The sequence below is a fragment of the Crocuta crocuta genome, unplaced genomic scaffold (assembly GCF_008692635.1).
Source record: "Crocuta crocuta isolate KB4526 unplaced genomic scaffold, BGI_CrCroc_1.0 scaffold126, whole genome shotgun sequence".
Taxonomy (NCBI): domain Eukaryota; kingdom Metazoa; phylum Chordata; class Mammalia; order Carnivora; family Hyaenidae; genus Crocuta; species Crocuta crocuta.
This window is the reverse complement of record NW_027531000.1, coordinates 6661721-6679162: the sequence shown is the minus strand read 5'-3', so window position 1 is coordinate 6679162 and position 17442 is coordinate 6661721. Positions and strand designations below refer to the sequence as shown.

General features: G+C 40.6%; 1 protein-coding gene across 2 annotated transcripts in view; it reads left to right on the top strand.

Moving 5' to 3' along the window:
* The first annotated feature begins 7175 nt into the window (after positions 1 to 7175).
* The window catches only part of SHQ1 (SHQ1, H/ACA ribonucleoprotein assembly factor), a 101174-nt gene continuing 90907 nt past the window's right edge, over positions 7176 to 17442 (top strand). Inside the window, exons 1-4 of one of the 2 annotated variants that reach the window (XM_077770641.1) lie at positions 7176 to 7280; positions 12459 to 12523; positions 15014 to 15136; positions 16351 to 16511. In XM_077770641.1, the coding sequence (XP_077626767.1) occupies positions 15073 to 15136; positions 16351 to 16511 (225 nt within the window). In that variant the 5' untranslated portion in view covers positions 7176 to 7280; positions 12459 to 12523; positions 15014 to 15072. Of the gene's footprint in view, positions 7281 to 7725; positions 7933 to 12458; positions 12524 to 15013; positions 15137 to 16350; positions 16512 to 17442 lie in introns of those variants that run through there. The other variant, XM_077770640.1, reaches the window with a different exon arrangement.

The following is a 17442-nucleotide window of genomic DNA, read 5'->3' as shown; positions in this document are numbered from 1 at the left end:
CCAACAGTGTAGGAGGGTGCCCGTTTCTCCACATTCTCGCCAGCATCTAGAATCTCCTGATTTGTTCATTTTAGGCACTCTGACTGGCGTAAAGTGGTATCTCAGTGTGGTTTTGATTTGTATTTCCCTGGTGATGAGGGAAGCTGAGCATTGTTTCATGTGTCTGTTGGCCATCTGGATGTCCTCTTTGGAAAAGTGTCTGTTCATGTCTTCTGCCCATTTTTTTTCACTGGATTATTAGTTTTTCAGGTGTGGAGTTTGGTGAGTTCCTTATAGATTTTGGATACTAGCCCATCTGATCTGATAGGTCATTTGCAACTATCTTTTCACATTCCATCACTTGCCTATTAGTTATATTGATTGTTTCCTTTGCTGTGCAGAAGCTTTTTATCTTGATGAGGTCCCAGTAGTTCATTTTTGCTCTTGATTCCCTTGCCTTTGGGGATGTGTCAAGTAAGGAATTGCTGCGGTTGAGGTCAAGGAGGTTGTTTCCTGTTTTCTCCTCTAGGGTTTTGATGGTTTCCTGTCTCACATTCAGGTCCTTTATCCATTTTGAGTTTATTTTTGTGTATGGTGTGAGAAAATGATCTAGTTTCATTCTTCTGCATGTTGCTGTCCAGTTCTCCCAGCACCATCTGTTAAAGAGGCTGTCTTTTTTCCATTGAATACTCTTTCCCGCTTTGCCAATAGTTTTTTAAAAATATAGACAAAATGATGGCTATAAGACCCCCTCTGTGAAGAAATACTGGGAAATGACCTTGCAGAAAAATCAAGAAAAAGGTCATAGAGTTAACTGGGGGAATTTCCATACTGAGAGGAAAGTGGGCTTGTAGCACATATGACATCTAAGCTTGGGGCTCTAGGAGACAGAATTTTCAGCAGGACAGTTGAGTGCAGATGGTTTTGGGGGGATGCTCTGGGGAGCTATACTTGTAAGAAGGGGAAGGTGGGACTGGACAGAAGCCTATGATGCAATACAACCAAGGCCTCTGCCAATATTACAGGAAGTTCTGGAGTGGGGATGGCTTTCAAAGTTGTCCCACATGAGACAAGACACTAGCCCTTTGTATCTGGCATTCACCTTCTGAAGAGGGGGAGCTTTGTACAGGGCACTTCTTTGCAGTCAAGGGCAAGCTCTTGTGAGGGACACAGGTGTGAGCTATCTGCTGGTAGCATCCAGGGGTGAGCCAAATCTCTGATTAGTTTCTAGTCATGCACAGAATCTCTTTTTAATTGAGATATTACATATGATAAAGATTCCATATAATATACAATATATAATAAATATTACATTTAAAAAATGCACAAATCTCAAGTATACAGCTCCATGAATTTTTACCTATGTGTATATTCAGGCAATCCCCGCTAAAATCAAGACATTGACTAAATTTTCACCAACCAGCTGGTTTTCTCATGTCTCCTCCCAGTCAATAACCATCTTCACAAAGGTAATTGCTATTCTCACATCTATGACTATACATTAGTTTTTCCCCTTTTGAACTTCATATAAATGGAAACATAGTATATGGATTCTTTAGGATCTGCCCTCTTTGACTTAACATGTCTATGTGATTCATGTGTGGTGTGTACAGAAATTCATTCTTTCTTACTGCTTTGTTGCAATATTGAGGGAATATACTACAATTGGTCTCTTGCACTCTTGATGGGCCCTTGAATTGTATCCAGTTTGGGCTATTATGAATAATGCATTTATGAACATTCTTGTTCATGTCTCTTGTTTGTGTCTCTTGATGGACACCTCTTGATGGATGATTAACACTCATTTCTGTTATATATCAAAGAAAGGAATTGCAGGGTGTTAGGGCATACACATGTTTAACTTTATGAGTATATGCTGCCAAACAGTTTTTAAAGGTGTTTGTACCAATGTACTATCCACCATAATCTTTGATGCCAGAAGGTGTGCATTTAAATAATTTCTGCAAGAAGAATGAAAAACACGTTCCCTCTGAATCAAAGACAACATTAGTTAGGTTAATAATAACTAGATGACAAGAACTTTTAAAAGAAGTAATACAAAATCTCATCATGTATTCTCTGAAGATACTGTAGATACTTTTCTCCAGTCATTTTGCGCAAGTGTAAAGAATGGGAGGGAAGAGTTTTTTTAAGATGAGCTCTTGGGTTGGCTGCCCTAGAAGCAGAGCTTGAGACGAGGATGTGGATGCATGTGATTTATCCAGAAGGTGTTTGCAGGAGAAACCTGTAAGGGAAAAGTGAAGAAACACAGGACAGGGGAAGAACTGACTGAGCACGTGGGCTCAGGGAGAAAATCTATTCTTGGCCGCAAGGAACTCTGGGACGTAAGCCACACTCGAGTCATCTGCTCCTTTAAGGTAGTCTCAGTACACCAGATCAGGTTTCATGGTTGTGGGCCTGGTGGCAGGGTGGTAGTGGTGGTGGTGGTAATTATTTCCTGGAGCCTCCAATCAATCTATGGCAGTCATTTTCAGCTGTGGGCAATTTTGTCCCCTAAGAGACATTTGGCAAAGTCTGGAGATATCTGTGGTTGTCACAATCACAGGGTTGGGACTGGCATTGGGAAGTTAGAGACCAGGACACCGCTAAACATCTCACAATGCACAGGACAGCCCCCACAACAAAGAATTATCTCCCAGAAATACTTGGGGTGGAGAAACACTGGACTAAGGCAATTCTTTGAAGAAGGGGTCAAGGACAAGCCACTAACAACACTCCTTACTAATGACAGATAGATTCCCTGTTTTCATAAAGGGGACCTGGGTAGGGCATCAAAACCACATCTTCTGTAGATGCCTTTTAGAAATAGGACGTTAAACAATGAAGGAAGCTCGAGATGCTGTTTGGTTAGCATTCTTATGTGATCTGCATTTCATCTAAAGGGACGGGACATCTTGAAATATGTGTTGCTAAACTCTTGGCTACACACTGCACAAAAATGTTGCAAAAAGCTTACTGGTGTCAGATGCAGCCATTTTAGATCTTCTTCAGAACTTTACTGAGCTTGTATGAAACTTAAATTGCACTGAATCCTACCTGAAATACCCATTGCTGTGCTATTGTTATTGCCAGTGCTGTGTTCTTTAAGCAACGTAACTTGAATGCGCTGAAGGATTGGTGCAGGGATCGGAAAAAGTGGTTAACTACAAGGGATTTAAAAAACACTGGAGACTCACGGGCTGCTCTGTATATTTCCTGTTGGGACCATCCCTTAAGCCTCTTTTACGATCCAACATTTATCTGTAAGTTATCCAAGAATTCATCTAAGCCTTGTGGGAATTGCAAAGCTTAGGATATTGAGTCTTACTGCATTTACTACCATTACACAAAAGGATAATTTTATTTCAAACTTGCAAAACATTTTTATCTAATTTGTATTCTAATTTTTGTATTTTTTTTTAACATTTATTTATTTTTGAGAGAGAGCGAGCGAGCAAATAGGGGAGGGCCAGAGAGAGAAGGAGACAAAGAATCTGAAGCAGGTTCCAAGCTCTGAGCTGTCAGCGCAGAGGTGGACGCAGGGCTTGAACCCATAAACTGCGAGATCATGACCTGAGCCGAAGTAGAATGCTTAACTAAGCCACCCAAGCGCCTCTTGACTTTTGTATTTTTATCCTAGGGTTATGATCTATGTCTATGACTCTACTGTTGGTTTCATTTTTTTCATCTCTCAAAACCAATCATCACTTTGCTCATTTCTTAAGTGTTACAATACTAACACAGATATATAAGAGGGTATGGTTATGATACAATATTCTTGGCAAAAAAGTGGCCAAATGGAAATATTTTAGTGCTATGTTAGGTGGTAAAAATTAAAAATATACAGTATGCTACCATTTTTGCTTAAACGTCTTTCTATACTTTCTTGAATAGGAGTCTGAAAGGAGGTTTGCCAAAATAATAACAATTTAAGGTGTCATTTGAAATTCTGCATAAGATCCCACCACTTCCCCAAAATGGCTCAGAGAATCAACTAGAGTTATAAATAGCTTTTTAAAGGAAGCTATTTCCAATGTAAGTTAAAAGTCTGTTCTTTGTACTTTGTCTTAATTGTCTATACATATGCCACCTACTGGAAACAAGGAGTATTTCACTCTAAAAGACTGCTAGAACAATAGCATTTTGTCATAAGGCTGAAATTGGAAATGTTTATAGAAAAAATATTTTTAAACTTAATACTTAATTTTGAACCTTGAAGATCACTATCAAGTTTTGTTATAAGAGGGGCTGATTCAATATAATCAAAGATGGTAGATTATATACATATCCTCAATAAAGTGGCCAAGGAAAAGTTTATTTTTGAAATACTGGAAGGGCTTCCAAAAGTAAGCCTTAAAGAGAAGGAAAAATGTAAACAGATACTGTAGCCTTTGAATGGCTCAAAAAGTGATGAAAAACTTCATTCCTGTTTGATTTTCCTCTAGAGTTAACACAAAAAATTGAAATATTGTCTTTCTTTTGAAGTAATGTCTATATCTACACATGAGTCAATATAGATATACCTAAAAAAATTACCAAATAAAAAAATGAAATAATGTTGTAGATTTACATGTACAGTGTGATAATGTGCCTATGCAAAGACAAACATAAAATAGCAGAGTACCTAGAAATGTATATGGAAATATAAAATGTTTGCAAGTATATCCAGAATGATTAACTTCACGGAAGTGGAGTTATATGGAAAAAATTTATGTGTCAGTTGAGATGGGAAACTTATGTGTAATATTCTATTTTTTAAAAAGAGAATGTATTTAACTTGTATTATTTATCACTAATTTGAAATACAAAATAAAATGAACTATTGCTTAGAAATTAAACAACAGAGGGGCACCTGGGTGGCTCAGTCAGTTAAGCGTCCGACTTCAGTTCAGGTCATGATCTCATGGTTGGTGGATTCAAGCCCCGTGTTGGGCTCTGGGCTGAGGAATCGCTCAGAGCCTGGAGCCTGTTTCAGATTCTGTGTCTCCCTCTCTCTCTGACCCTCCCCTGTGCACGCTGTGTCTATCTCTATCTCAAAAATAAATAAAAAACATTAAAAAAAGAAATTAAGCAACAGAACCTATTATATAGGTACAACTGTCAGTATTTTGTGCTATAGCAGATGTAATATATGTTTCTTACATTGTATGTGAAGCATACCCTGTATCTGTATTGCAATCCGGTGTGTGTGTGCGTGTGTGTGTGTGTGTGTATGTGGCCAAACACAGAATAAAATATCTAGGAAGTGCACAACTCTAATTTGTAAAGTGCTTTCACTTACAGTGTCCTCATGGATAACATAAATTTAGTCTCAGTTAATTCTTTGGCATTAATAATTTAAAAATATTAATGCTTCTGATCTACAGGAATGAGGTCCCCTAGTAGAAGTAAAGATTCTTTCTACAGTAGCCAAAGGCCTATCTGAAGGGACCTTTTGAGAGTTTTGTTGATTTCAAGTTTGCACCAATTCATTTTCAATATTGAGTGCCTATGCTAGTACCTATGGTCTAAAGCGGACAGGCTTGGACCCAGTGTGGAACAACGGGGTACATGGTATTATCGGAGGGATTGGTAATATGGGGTCAATTCTATAGTATATTAGAGCCAGCCCCAGGAATCAGACTCATTTGGGTTTCGATTCCTATTGCACCACTCACAGCTGTGAGATACTGTGCCCGCCATTGGGATATAGAATGCACACTTTAAACAGCTGTCAGGAGGGAAAAGGGAGATCATTAAAAAAGATTTGGCAAAGTGCTGGCACATACAGAGTATTCACTTAATTCAATTAATCCTTCTGCTACCTGGGAAATAGATGAATGTTTAAAGAGTACTCTTTCAGGGGGCCAGGTGGCTCAGTTGTTTAAGCAGCCAACTTTTGATTTTGGCTCAGGTCATGACTTCACGGTTCTTGAGATCAAGACCCCAGCTTGGATCTGTGCTGACAGCACAGAACCTGCTTGGGATGCTCTCTCTCCCTTTCTCTCTGTCCCTACCCTGCTTGCCCTCTCTCAGTCTCTCAAAATACTAAAATAAACTTAAAAAAGATAAAAGGCACTCTTTCAAATGTTTCACACATAACCTCTTATTTTGTGTTTATTAAAACTCCCAGAGTCAGGGTGCTTGGGTGGCTCAGTCAACTGAGCATTGGATTTCGACTCAGGTCATGATCTCATGATTGGTGAGTTTGAGCCCTGTATCCAGCTCACTGCTGTTAGGTCAGAGCCCACTTTGGATCCTCTGTCCCCATCTCTCTATGCCCCTTTCCCGTTTCTCTCTCTCAGAAGTAAATAAACTATTTTAAAAAAAAACCTCCCAGAGTTAAGGAATGGCTTTTATTTTGAAATTTTTATTTTATGTGCTCCTACTGTTATTTTCTGGGGTCCTAATTAATTTTTAAGATTCATAAAAATTGGAGGTTGAAAAGGTTTTAGAGGCCCACTACCCCAGCGATGACTCTCACCTCTTTCCTATAACATTATTTTATTTTATTTTTTTAAAAGAACATTTTTTATTTTTGAGAGAGAGAAACAGCATGAGCGGGGGAGGGGCAGAGAGAGGAAGACACAGAATCTGAAACAGGCTTCAGGCTCTGAGTTGTCAGCACAGAGCCCCATGTGGGGCTCAAACTCACAAACCGGGAGATCATGACCTGAGTGGAAGTTGCGCGCTTAACACACTGAGTCACCCAGGCACCCCCCCCTCCCCCCATTGACATTTAAAACCAGGAAGTTAATACTATTTCTTGGACTACTCTAGTTCCTGGTGGAATAACAGTAAATACAACAAGAGAAACCAAGGCCAAGGGAATATGTAGGAAACGATGGATATCAGTGGGACGGGTACTGGGAACGTATGAGGAGCATAGACTAAAGCGTACGGAGAAAAGTGAGAAAAGGAAAGAAGGGATACGCAGGGACAGCAATTTGTCAATGTAGGCACTAACAGGGTTTAAGAGTCAACGTCCTGGGTTCTAATAATTGTAAGATGCATGATTCTAAGATACAGTGTTTAACCTCTCTGAGTCGTGTTCTTTGAAGCTCATAGTACAGATTAAATGAGGTTAGTGAGATGGACGATCTGTATACGAGAAAACTACTCCAGGAATTCGGAAGGGAAAGAAAGTAACAGATAAAGAGAGGGAAAGGGAGAAGAGGAATGGGCAGAGAAAGACGGAAGGCGGCTGGAGAAAGGCGGAATTGTTGACAAGGCAGGTGAGAACTAAGGAAAACCACAGTAACGAAGCTGCTGTGGCTTCTGTGGTGACTGCTTCCACACATGGGGCGTTGACAACCTGCCAGGTACGTTGTTAGAGCTGTACTTGCATAATTTCATGTTATCTTCACATCTCTGCAGGGCTACTGTTACAGCCATTTTATCGAAGAGTTATCTGAAGCATTGGGACATTTTGTAATTTTCCTAAAGTCTAAAGCGGAGAGGTGGCCGAGAAGGGATTCGAACGCAGGTCTGTCTACCTACAAATCCGGTGATGTTAAAAATAATGTCTTGGGATTTCGAAACAGGCTTGGTGGGTCTAAGGAGGATACTTGTCCCGGCTTTTTCAAGTTTTGCCCTTGGTTCCGTTTCTGCGGTCAAATCGCCACGCTCCACGCCCTTTTGCCAGGAACAGCGTCCTGTCTCCATGGAGATCGGCGTGGGGCGGGACTTCCTGCCTCACGCGCAAACACTTCCGGCTCGAGCCGGAAGCGCCTTGGCTACCAGACCCGTCTCGGCGCGTGGGTACTTACTGGGGAGTTGGAGTGGCGGGACCGCAGTGGCTGTGAGTTTAAGTCCTAAATCCTGCGCGGCCATGCTCACCCCCGCGTTCGACCTCAGCCAGGACCCCGACTTCCTGACCATCGCCATCCGCGTGCCCTACGCCCGGGTCTCCGAGTTTGACGTCTACTTCGAGGGGGTCGACTTCAGGTTCTACGCCAAGCCGTACTTTCTCAGGCGAGTTCTCGGTGTCCAGCCCTGGAAGGAGCGTTATTTAGGGGACTGATTAGATGATTGGTCATTCATCTCTCAGTGACGCCTTGGGTAACGGCTTACCGAGGAAAGAGGCAAGAGCGAGGGATGTAATGATTGCCTTTTCCCGAGATCTCCGCAGCTTCTTTCAGTGCTGCGGAAATGACCTCGTGAGGCGTGCGTTCCACATGTTGTAGAAGTTCATTCCGTTCTTACACTTTGTTAAATCCCCACCGTAAAGAGATTTCGAGCCATTGGAAGAGCTGGCGTTTGGGACCTTGGAGCCTTTGCAATGTCTGTCCTGTCGCCCTAGTTGTACCGCCTTTTGACTGTTCTTTGCTTTCGTCCTGCGTGGGTCCTCTCAGCCTCTCGCCTGCCCCGGGACGGTGCGCGCTCACTTCCCCACCGACCAGTCCTTTTGACTTTTCTCAGTCGACGTTGTGCTTAGAGTTGTGTCGACCCTTGGCTGGCCGCTCCCTGCTTCCTGATCCTTATTCTCTCCCTTCTGTGCCCCCTTGACACGAAATTAACGTCGTTCTCCTACTTCCTCCTAACTTCTCTGTTTGAGTTTGCACTTCAATTGCGGTTGTTGTCCGTTCGCAGTTAGGACCGCTCAGCACCTGCCTGTCCGTTTGCATTTTCTCCTTACAGAACCGTAGTAAAAGTAGCAACAGTCCAGTCAGCTCACCTAATGCATAACGTAAGACGTATTCCTGTGTATCTGTGTGTATTATCTCATTTAACCTTGACAGCGAGCTCGCCTTGGAAATAGGCATGGAGATTAGCTTCTTTTTACAGAGGACAGTGCAGATTATTCCTCCTAAAACATTGTCAGCCCCTTCCTTGCCTTTCCCTTTTCTGCTACGCAGAATGCATTCTCTTAATCTTTCTCATCCAAGTGTAGCTGCAGCCTACCTTTTCTGCCCAAGTACTTTCCTAATAAACCTCGCTCTTCAGTCGGGCTGATTCCTTCACTGGGCCGGAACCTGTTTTGCTGAGATTTTCATGAAGCCCTAACATAGTTGCACTTTCCTATTTCTTTACTCATTTGTTCCTTTGACTTATTTATACCAGGCTGGGTTTTGGGTATTGGAGACGTAGTGGTGTCTCATATGGTTTACATTAGTGAGGAGAGAACACCAATAAACGAGCAAGTAAAAGTATCACTGCAAATTGCGGTAAGTGCTCTGAAGGGAAGTCAAGTGCACTGATAGAAAATAAAAGGGAGCCTGTGTAAATGTACAGTGGCCGGGGAAAGACTTTGAAGAAGTGATATTTAAGGCAAGGCATGAAGAATGGGAAGGAGATGGTGATGGTGGCAGTAAACATTTACTGAATTTTTTACTTCAGGTTAATGCTTTATGTGGATTATCTCATTTGATTTTAGGGCAGTCCTGCAGAGTAGTTCCTGTTATTTACTCGAGTTACAGATGAGTTATCAGAGGCTCAGAGAAAAGAACTTAAATGAGATAGGAATGTAAAATTAAACAAATACAATAACAGAAAATTTCAAAGTAAAAACCATTTTGCTTAAATTTGGGAGTCTTGATGAAGCCCAGTTAAGAGGTTATTTGTAAAACAATTTAAAGAGTATTTTTGCACAGATTCATCCATTCCTTGAGTAGCAGGGGCTGGGGAGTTGGGCACTCTTGGGTCTCAACTCACTTAACCAGTTCTGGGACTTAAAGGCTAGTTATTCAGTCTCGGTTTCTCAATCTTTACAATGGGACTAATATTAATGATCGTCCAGAGCTGATGTGAGGATTGAGATAATGGATGCGTAGTTGTTATTACCATGTCCATGTGGTCAGTAAACCGGAGACACTATTTATTATAAGGGCCTGTTATTCTAGTTATCTGTTGCATAACCAATCCAACAGTGCTGTAAAACAAGTTCTCTAACTCTTCTTGCCCTGGTTGTACGTCAGGAATTTGGTGAGGGCCTGACTGGGCTGTTCTGACTTGAGACCTTTAATTCAGTTGCAATCATTTGGCTGGAGCTGCCCCAGCGAGAGCCAGAGCAGCTGGGGACTGGTGGAGCGGCCCGGGCACAGCTTCGCTCCCGTGTACTCTCAGGACCTCCCTGTGTGGTGTGTTGCGTGGTGGGGTTTGATTCCCATGGGGAGTGGGGGGTCGAGCTGAGAGTTCCAGAAGCCAAGTACTCCAGGGAGCAAGGCAGGTCCATATCATTATGACCTCAACTCAGAAATCACACTGGCATTTCTACTTTATTGTATTGGCCCCAGGGCCACTCAGTTATTTTTTTTTTAATTAATTATTTTTATTTTAATTCCAGTATATTTAATATACAGTGTTATATTAGTTTTAGGTATACAATATGGTGATTCAGCGTTCTACATGTTACTTAGTGCTCATCATGATAAAAGTGCTCTTATTCCCTTTTACCTATTTAACCCATAACCCCCCACCCCCTGCCCTCACCTTTCCTCGGGTAACCACCATTTTGTTCTGTATGGTTAAGAGTCTATTTTTTTTGATTTGTCTCTTTTTTGTTTTCCCTTTGTTTTGTTCCTTAAATTCCACACATGAGTGAAATATGGAATTTGTCTTTCTCTGACTTACTTTTCTAAGCATTATTCTCCAGATCCAACTAAGGTGTACATGGCAAGATTTCATTCTTTTCTATGGCTGAGTAATAATGTTCCACGGCTGAGTAAATGTGTGTGTGTGTGTGTGTGTGTGTGTGTGTATGTGTATGTATGCATGCACTCACCCACATACGTACATATATATATACATATACACACTTACACATACACACATGCACTACAACTTCTTTACTTATTCACTTATCTGTGGACGCTTGCAGGCTCGCTCAATTTCAGGGGGAGAGGACATAGACCCCACAATTGGGAGAAGTGATGAGAGATGGGCCATCTTTGAAAATACCATTGGCTTCAGTCCAGCAGAGGCGGATAAAACCTCCTTGCTCCTCTGCTTGGGGAACTGAGAGTCTGTTTGGGCGGCAGGTCTGTGAACAAATACGATTTCACTCTTCTGCAGTAAGAATTTAACTCTGTACTTAGAGTTTAGGAGAAGAACATTGGTATTAATAGCTTACATTTGTTGAGTCCTTACCTACTTCACAGTATGAACCTTTCCTGCTTACAGTAACTCTGGGGTAGATTCTGTTATTTTTCACTTTTTACAGATGAAGTGTATGAGCTTTCAGGTTGATTAACTTCTACAAAGAAAGTTGGAGAGGTGGCAAATGGCAGAGCTGGGACACCATTCAGATTCTGATAGTAAAGTTAGTGTTTGTAACCATGAAAACAAGCTACTTTATCCATAAACTGACTCCATATGTTTGACTTAGAAGGGATTTTGGTTTGGAAACTGCTTTATGGCTCCAGGAGGCAGTAAGATCAAAAGTAACTGGGTTGTGCAGCCCTGGGCCTTTTGAGACCTGCCAAGTTTTGTTATTGTTGTTGTTGGTGGTGTTATTATTATTACGGTAGAATAGGAGGCATATGAATAGGGAGATATGGGTGGAAAGGAGCCTCACATTTTAAGTTTGGAATGGAACTGAGCTTGTCTGCTATGTGGTACTGATGACTGTATATTGTGTAGTTGATGTTGGCAGCCATAAAAGTTTTTTCACTAGAAAAGTGACAATCTTATTTCTATTTTATTTTTAGAAATTTACTTAAATGCTTATTTATTTATTTTTGAGACAGAGAGCATGCACGCAAATGCTTGTGACCAGGGGAGGGGCAGAGAGAGGGAGACACAGAATCCGAAGCAGGCTCCAGGCTCCGAGCTGTCAGCACAGCCCAGTGCGGAGCTCAGACCCACGAACCGTGAGATCATGACTTGAGCCTAAGTCGGACACTTAAACCGATTGAACCACCAAGGCGCCCCTGATTTCTATTTTAGAAAAATTCTTTTGGGGCCTCCGTGGAAGACCCGACTGAACCAAAGTAAAACTGGAAACAGGAAAATCAGTTCATTTCCTTTATAGTGAAAGAGGGGGAAATCCTTGTGTAGTAATAATGAGACTTGAGAAAAACACTTTTGCTTTTTGCTTTTTTTTTTAAAGTAGTAGTTTGCCCCAAGTAAATAATTAGTTTAGTTGTTTCTTTATTGTTTCCCGTTTTAAAAATTCTTTTGGGAGGGAGGGAGCCATTTAGTACACCTTTCTGGAGCCCCTGCTCTGTCAGGCACCAGGTACATTAATAAGTCTCTTACTCATTAGGAAGACGAAAGTACTGTAGCAATAGTGATAACTAATGTTTATTGTGGTTTTTCTTTTTAAGTATCACTTTTATTGGTGACTAGGGAGTATTCAGACAGAAAGATGAGGCATCTGTGATTTCTTTTATCTTAGCTAGGGAAGAAATGTAAGTTATTTAGCTTGCAAAATGTTACAGAAATGCTGAGGAATTGCCTTTTAAAACGGTTGATAGATTTCACTGGTAAATGTATGCTATCATTGATGGTCACTTATACTCTGTAATTTAAGGACTTTATGTAATCTATTAAATCTGCAGATTAACCCTTCCTGGAAGAATTGTAGAAAATGGAAATGAACAAGGATCCTATGATGCAGATAAAGGTATTGCCTTCGGAATTCTGTTACTTTTTTCTTTGGATTCTTCATGTTAGAATAACTATATCATAATCTTTCAAGATACTCTGGGGACCTTTAGATGAATGGCAAATGCAGTCTGTCCTTGTCACACTTCATTGTTTCTTTATGTCCAGTGCCCATTATTCATGGATTTCTTGACAATTATAATTTCCTCAGTCCTGTAAAGTACTTCACAATATTCTTTAAAGTTACTTAAATACCCTGCTTCTGATTTCTAGGTGTTTTATTTTCTACTTCTACATTGAGGAAGTGTTTAACAGTTAGATTATGTGGGGGTGCCTGGGTGGCTCAGTTGGTTAAGTGACCTACTCTTGATTTCAGCTCAGATCATGATCTCACAGTTCGTGAGTTTGAGCCCCATGTTGGGCTTGGCGCTGACAGAGCAGAGCCTGCTTGGCATTTTGTCATTTTCTTTCTCTCCCTCTCTCTCTGCCCCCCCCCCATAAATAAACTTAAAAACATTTTTTTAATATTGATTTATTTTTTGTTTATTTTGGAGAGAGAGAGAGAGACAGAGTGTGAGAGGGGCAGGGGCATAGAGAGAGGGAGACACAGAATGCAAAGCAGGCTCCAAGCTCCAAGCTGTCAGCACAGAGCCCAACGTGGCGCCTGAACCTGTGAACCAGAGATCATGACCTGGGCCGAAGTTGGATGCTTAACTGACTGAGCCACCCAGGTGTACCAATAAATAAATTTTTTTAAAAAGTTAGATTATATGAGACAAGATGTGGATGATTTTTGAAAGCTGCACATCAAATTTTTCTTGTATACTTTTTAAACTTAATAACATGCAGGTGAGAGAGACATTGTCTAAAGGTGGCATTTAAAGGCCGACTGCATTTTCTTTTCAGGATTGATAAGTCCTTCATTTTAGCTAGCCTTGAAACCATTTGTTTTCCTTTTGTAAATGCCTCTTTATTTTATTTTTACCTTATCTGGATCTGGAGTAAGAATACCCTGTGTGCTCTTGTGTAATTTATTAGGGGATTATTTATTGACCTCAGTAAACTAGTGTAAGAGAGGAAGGATGGCATGAAAGAGTTAAATAACAGAGTTAGAACCCATAACACAAGGTAAATGATATGATAATGAAATATCATGAAACTGCCTCTCGAGATAGTAAGTCTGGTTTTAATTCAGGGAAGTTGCATATTAAAACAAATTTATTAAATTTCAAAAGTCCCCAGGGGTTTAGGAAGTTTGTACATGTGGAAGTATTTGGGTTGAGTTGTATTTGATATATACTTGACTTTCAGACAATGTGGGTTTGAGCTGTACAGGTCCACTTATATGCGAATTTTTTGTGATACAGTATTGTACTATAAATGTGTTTTCTCTTCCTTATGATTTTCTTAATATTTTCTTTTCTCTTTAGTGTGAGAGCACGGTATTTAATACATATGACATACAGAATATGTGTTAATCAACAGTTTGTGTTATCTATAAGGTCTCTGGTCAACAGTACACTATTCATAGCTAATTTTTGAGTCAGAAGTTAAACACAGGTTTTCAATGGTACGGAGGTTCATGCCCTTAAGCCCCATGTTGTTCAAGAGTCAACTGTATTGAAGTATGTTGAAGTACAATGAAAAAGGTAAAAAATAGTTTAAGTTCACAGTAGTGAATAATGTAATAAGTCCATGGGGTAGCCTCGATGAAGGTGATACACCTGGTCAGGGAAAGAAAAGAAGTACATAGGTAGAATTTGAGTGTGCCTTTGACTTCGGCGATATGTCTCTTGAGATATCAGAGAACTTTATTAAGCCATAACTGCTTTAAGATTTTGTGATGTTTTGAACCTGCTACTATTCATTGGGTTAGATATCCTGATTTTCCTTCCTAGTCCCGAAATAAATCTTATAAATAGTTGTGGGCTAACTCTAAGCCACTACCTTCTCAGGCCATTGAGTTTTAGAGGTTTTAGCTTGGACTTTTAATGTTATCAGTAGGTTAAGGGGATACTGTATAAGACTAAAGCGTTCTGCGGTTTTAGCAGATTAATTTCTTTCATAGGTGACATCTGAATCAGTGATTCTGAAAAACCCTATTCAAGTCTTTTTCTTTTTTTTAAAGTTTTTTTTAATGTTTATTTTATTTTTGAGAGAGAGACAGAGCGGGAGCAGGGGAGGGGCAGAGAGAGAGGCAGACACAGAACCTGAAGCAGGCTCCAGGCTCTGAGCTGTCAGCACAGAGCCCGATGTGGGACTTGAACTCATAAACCACGAAATCATGACCAGAGCCAGAGTAGGATGCTTAACTACCTGAGCCACCCAGGTGCCTGAGCCTTTTTCTATCCTGATTTTATTCACTAAGTATGTAACAAGGGCATACTTTTGGAGCCCTATGAAATAGAATTATAATTTACCAAGATATGTATTTCTTAGGTCTATTTGTGAAGTCTTTGATTTTTTTTTTTTTTAACAGAGCTAAGTATAAAATGAATTTATCTTTAAGGAATTTTTACTATTCGATTGCCGAAAGAAACCCCTGGCCAGCATTTTGAGGGGCTGAACATGTTAACTGCTCTTCTGGCGCCGAGAAAATCCAGGACTGCCAAACCACTCGTGGAAGAAATAGGTATGTTTACTGTAGTTGAGAAGAAATAAAGGTGAACAGAATATTTGGAATGCTGTGTGTTCTAGGGGAAAAGGGATATAGCAGATAGGAAATGGGAGAAAAATCCTTCAGGTGACAGGATAAGGACATCACATGAAAATGTGAAAATAGCTCATTTGATGACATATAATCTCTTTAATTAATTAATTTTTGAAACATTTATTTTTGAGGGAAAGAGAGCGTGTGTGAGTGGGAGAGGGACAGAGAGAGAGAGGGAGACACAGAATCGGAAGCAGGCTCCAGGCTGCGAGCTGTCAGCCAGAGACCAACACACGGCTTGAACTTGTGACCCGCAACATCATGAGCTGAGCCGATGTTGATGCTTAACCGACTGAGTCACCCAGGTGCCCCGGTGACATATAATTTAAAGACAAAAAGAACTTTATTGAATCAGTATGTCAGTCACATTTTTGGACCAGTGGAAACAGCATCTCTGTCTTTTGCAAAGTGATGGCCTCTTGAGCTTAGATCAGAAGTTTATAATTCAGCAAGTTACATGAAGTGAACACCACTGAGGTCAAGAAATGACATGTTTCTAGTACCCTGGACTCCTGCCCTTGGCTGCTTCTTGTCATATCTCCCTCCCTCCTCTCCTGTGTTACTGCTACCTTCAGTTTTGCCTGTTTTTGAATTGGATGTATAGCTCAGGCTGTATGTTTTTTGTCTGGCTTCTTTCACTTAATATTTTAATGAGGTTTTTCTATCTATAACTGAGGTTTGTTTGATTTCATTGCATTTGCTATTTATACATCCTAGTCTTGAAGGCCTTTGGGTTGGTTCCTTTTTTGGGGGGGGTAAGCTGTTAAAAATAGTGGGGTTTGGGCACCTGGGTGACTCAGTTGCTTAAACATCTCATGTCGGCTCAGGTCATGATCTCATGGCTCGTGGGTTTAAGCCCCGCTTTGGGCTCTGTGCTGACAGCTCAGAGCCTGGAGCCTGTTTTGGATTCTGTGTCTCCGTCTCTCTCTGCCCCTCCTTCACTTGTGTGTGCACGCTCTCTTTCTCTCAAAAGTAAGTAAACATTAAAAAAAGTTTTTTTTAATTGTGAGGTTATGCATATTCTTATACATGCCTTTCAGTGCATGTGGGCAGTCATTTTTTTCCTATATTTTTTCTTCCCCAAGTTGTACCTAGGAAATCCAATACTTGAATAAATTAATATTTAACACGTTCAGGTGCTTCTGAAGTTTCTGAGGGAGGAGTAGAAGATGAGGATGAAGAGTTTGACTGGGAAATTGAACAGACCCCCTATGAAGAGGTATCAGAAAGTTCTCTGAATCCGCAGTACCACTATGGATTTGGAAACTTACGATCTGGAGTGTTTCAGCGGTTACAGGTATGTTGTCTTTCTAAAAAACTTTGGTGTACAGGGTTTTACCATTTGGATATTTTCAATTCATTCTTCAGTTCCTGAAGATCTTTAATGAAGATGGTAGGAGGTGATGTATTCAGAGCACAAGTCCCAGCTGCTTCTGTGTAGTGATTGCACAGATGTTAGTTTCTTTCCATTGCATTGGCAGTTCTGCCCATTCAGACTGTGCTTACAGATGTAAGATGTCCTGTTACTTTCCTTTTTTTCCACTTCATTCAGTATTCCAGACATGAAGTTTCCAAAACACAAAACGGAGCTCCTCTCTCCTCATACTTACTGGAAATCTTTGTGTTACGCTTCTGAAAAATGAAGATGATTACATGACATCTCTTCTGGTTTGTAAATATAAATGAGACAGAATGTTCCCGGTGAGAATGAATTTGTGTTTTTTGATCGAATTGTGTAGTTCTTGGTGTACAGTAGGCACTTGTGTCTATTTACTCTTGGTGGGGGTTGAATGTAATCTCTTGTTAGAACCCGATCATTTGTCAGGCTAAAAGGGAATGACATCACTCTCTTCCTCAAAAAACATAGGAAATTCTACTTTATTTTAGGCTACGTGGGGAGAATGAAATGGAGAGGAGAAATTTTGAACTGTTTTGTACCTGTGTGTTATAGAAAATGCATCCTTTATATGATGAAAGTATTTTTGAACCGTTAGCTTAGGGTTTTATTTTGTTTTGTTTTGTTTGATTTTTAAATGAAAGAAACCATGACAAACAGGGTTTTCTTTGTTTTGTTCTGCTTTTTTTTTTTAGCACAGTTTTTTTTTAAACATTTATTATTGAGAGAGAGAGAGAGAGCATGAGCAAGGGAGGGGCAGAGAGAGAGGGAGACACAGAATCTGAAGCAGGCTCCAGGCTCTGGGCTGTCAGCACAGAGCCGTGTGTGGGGC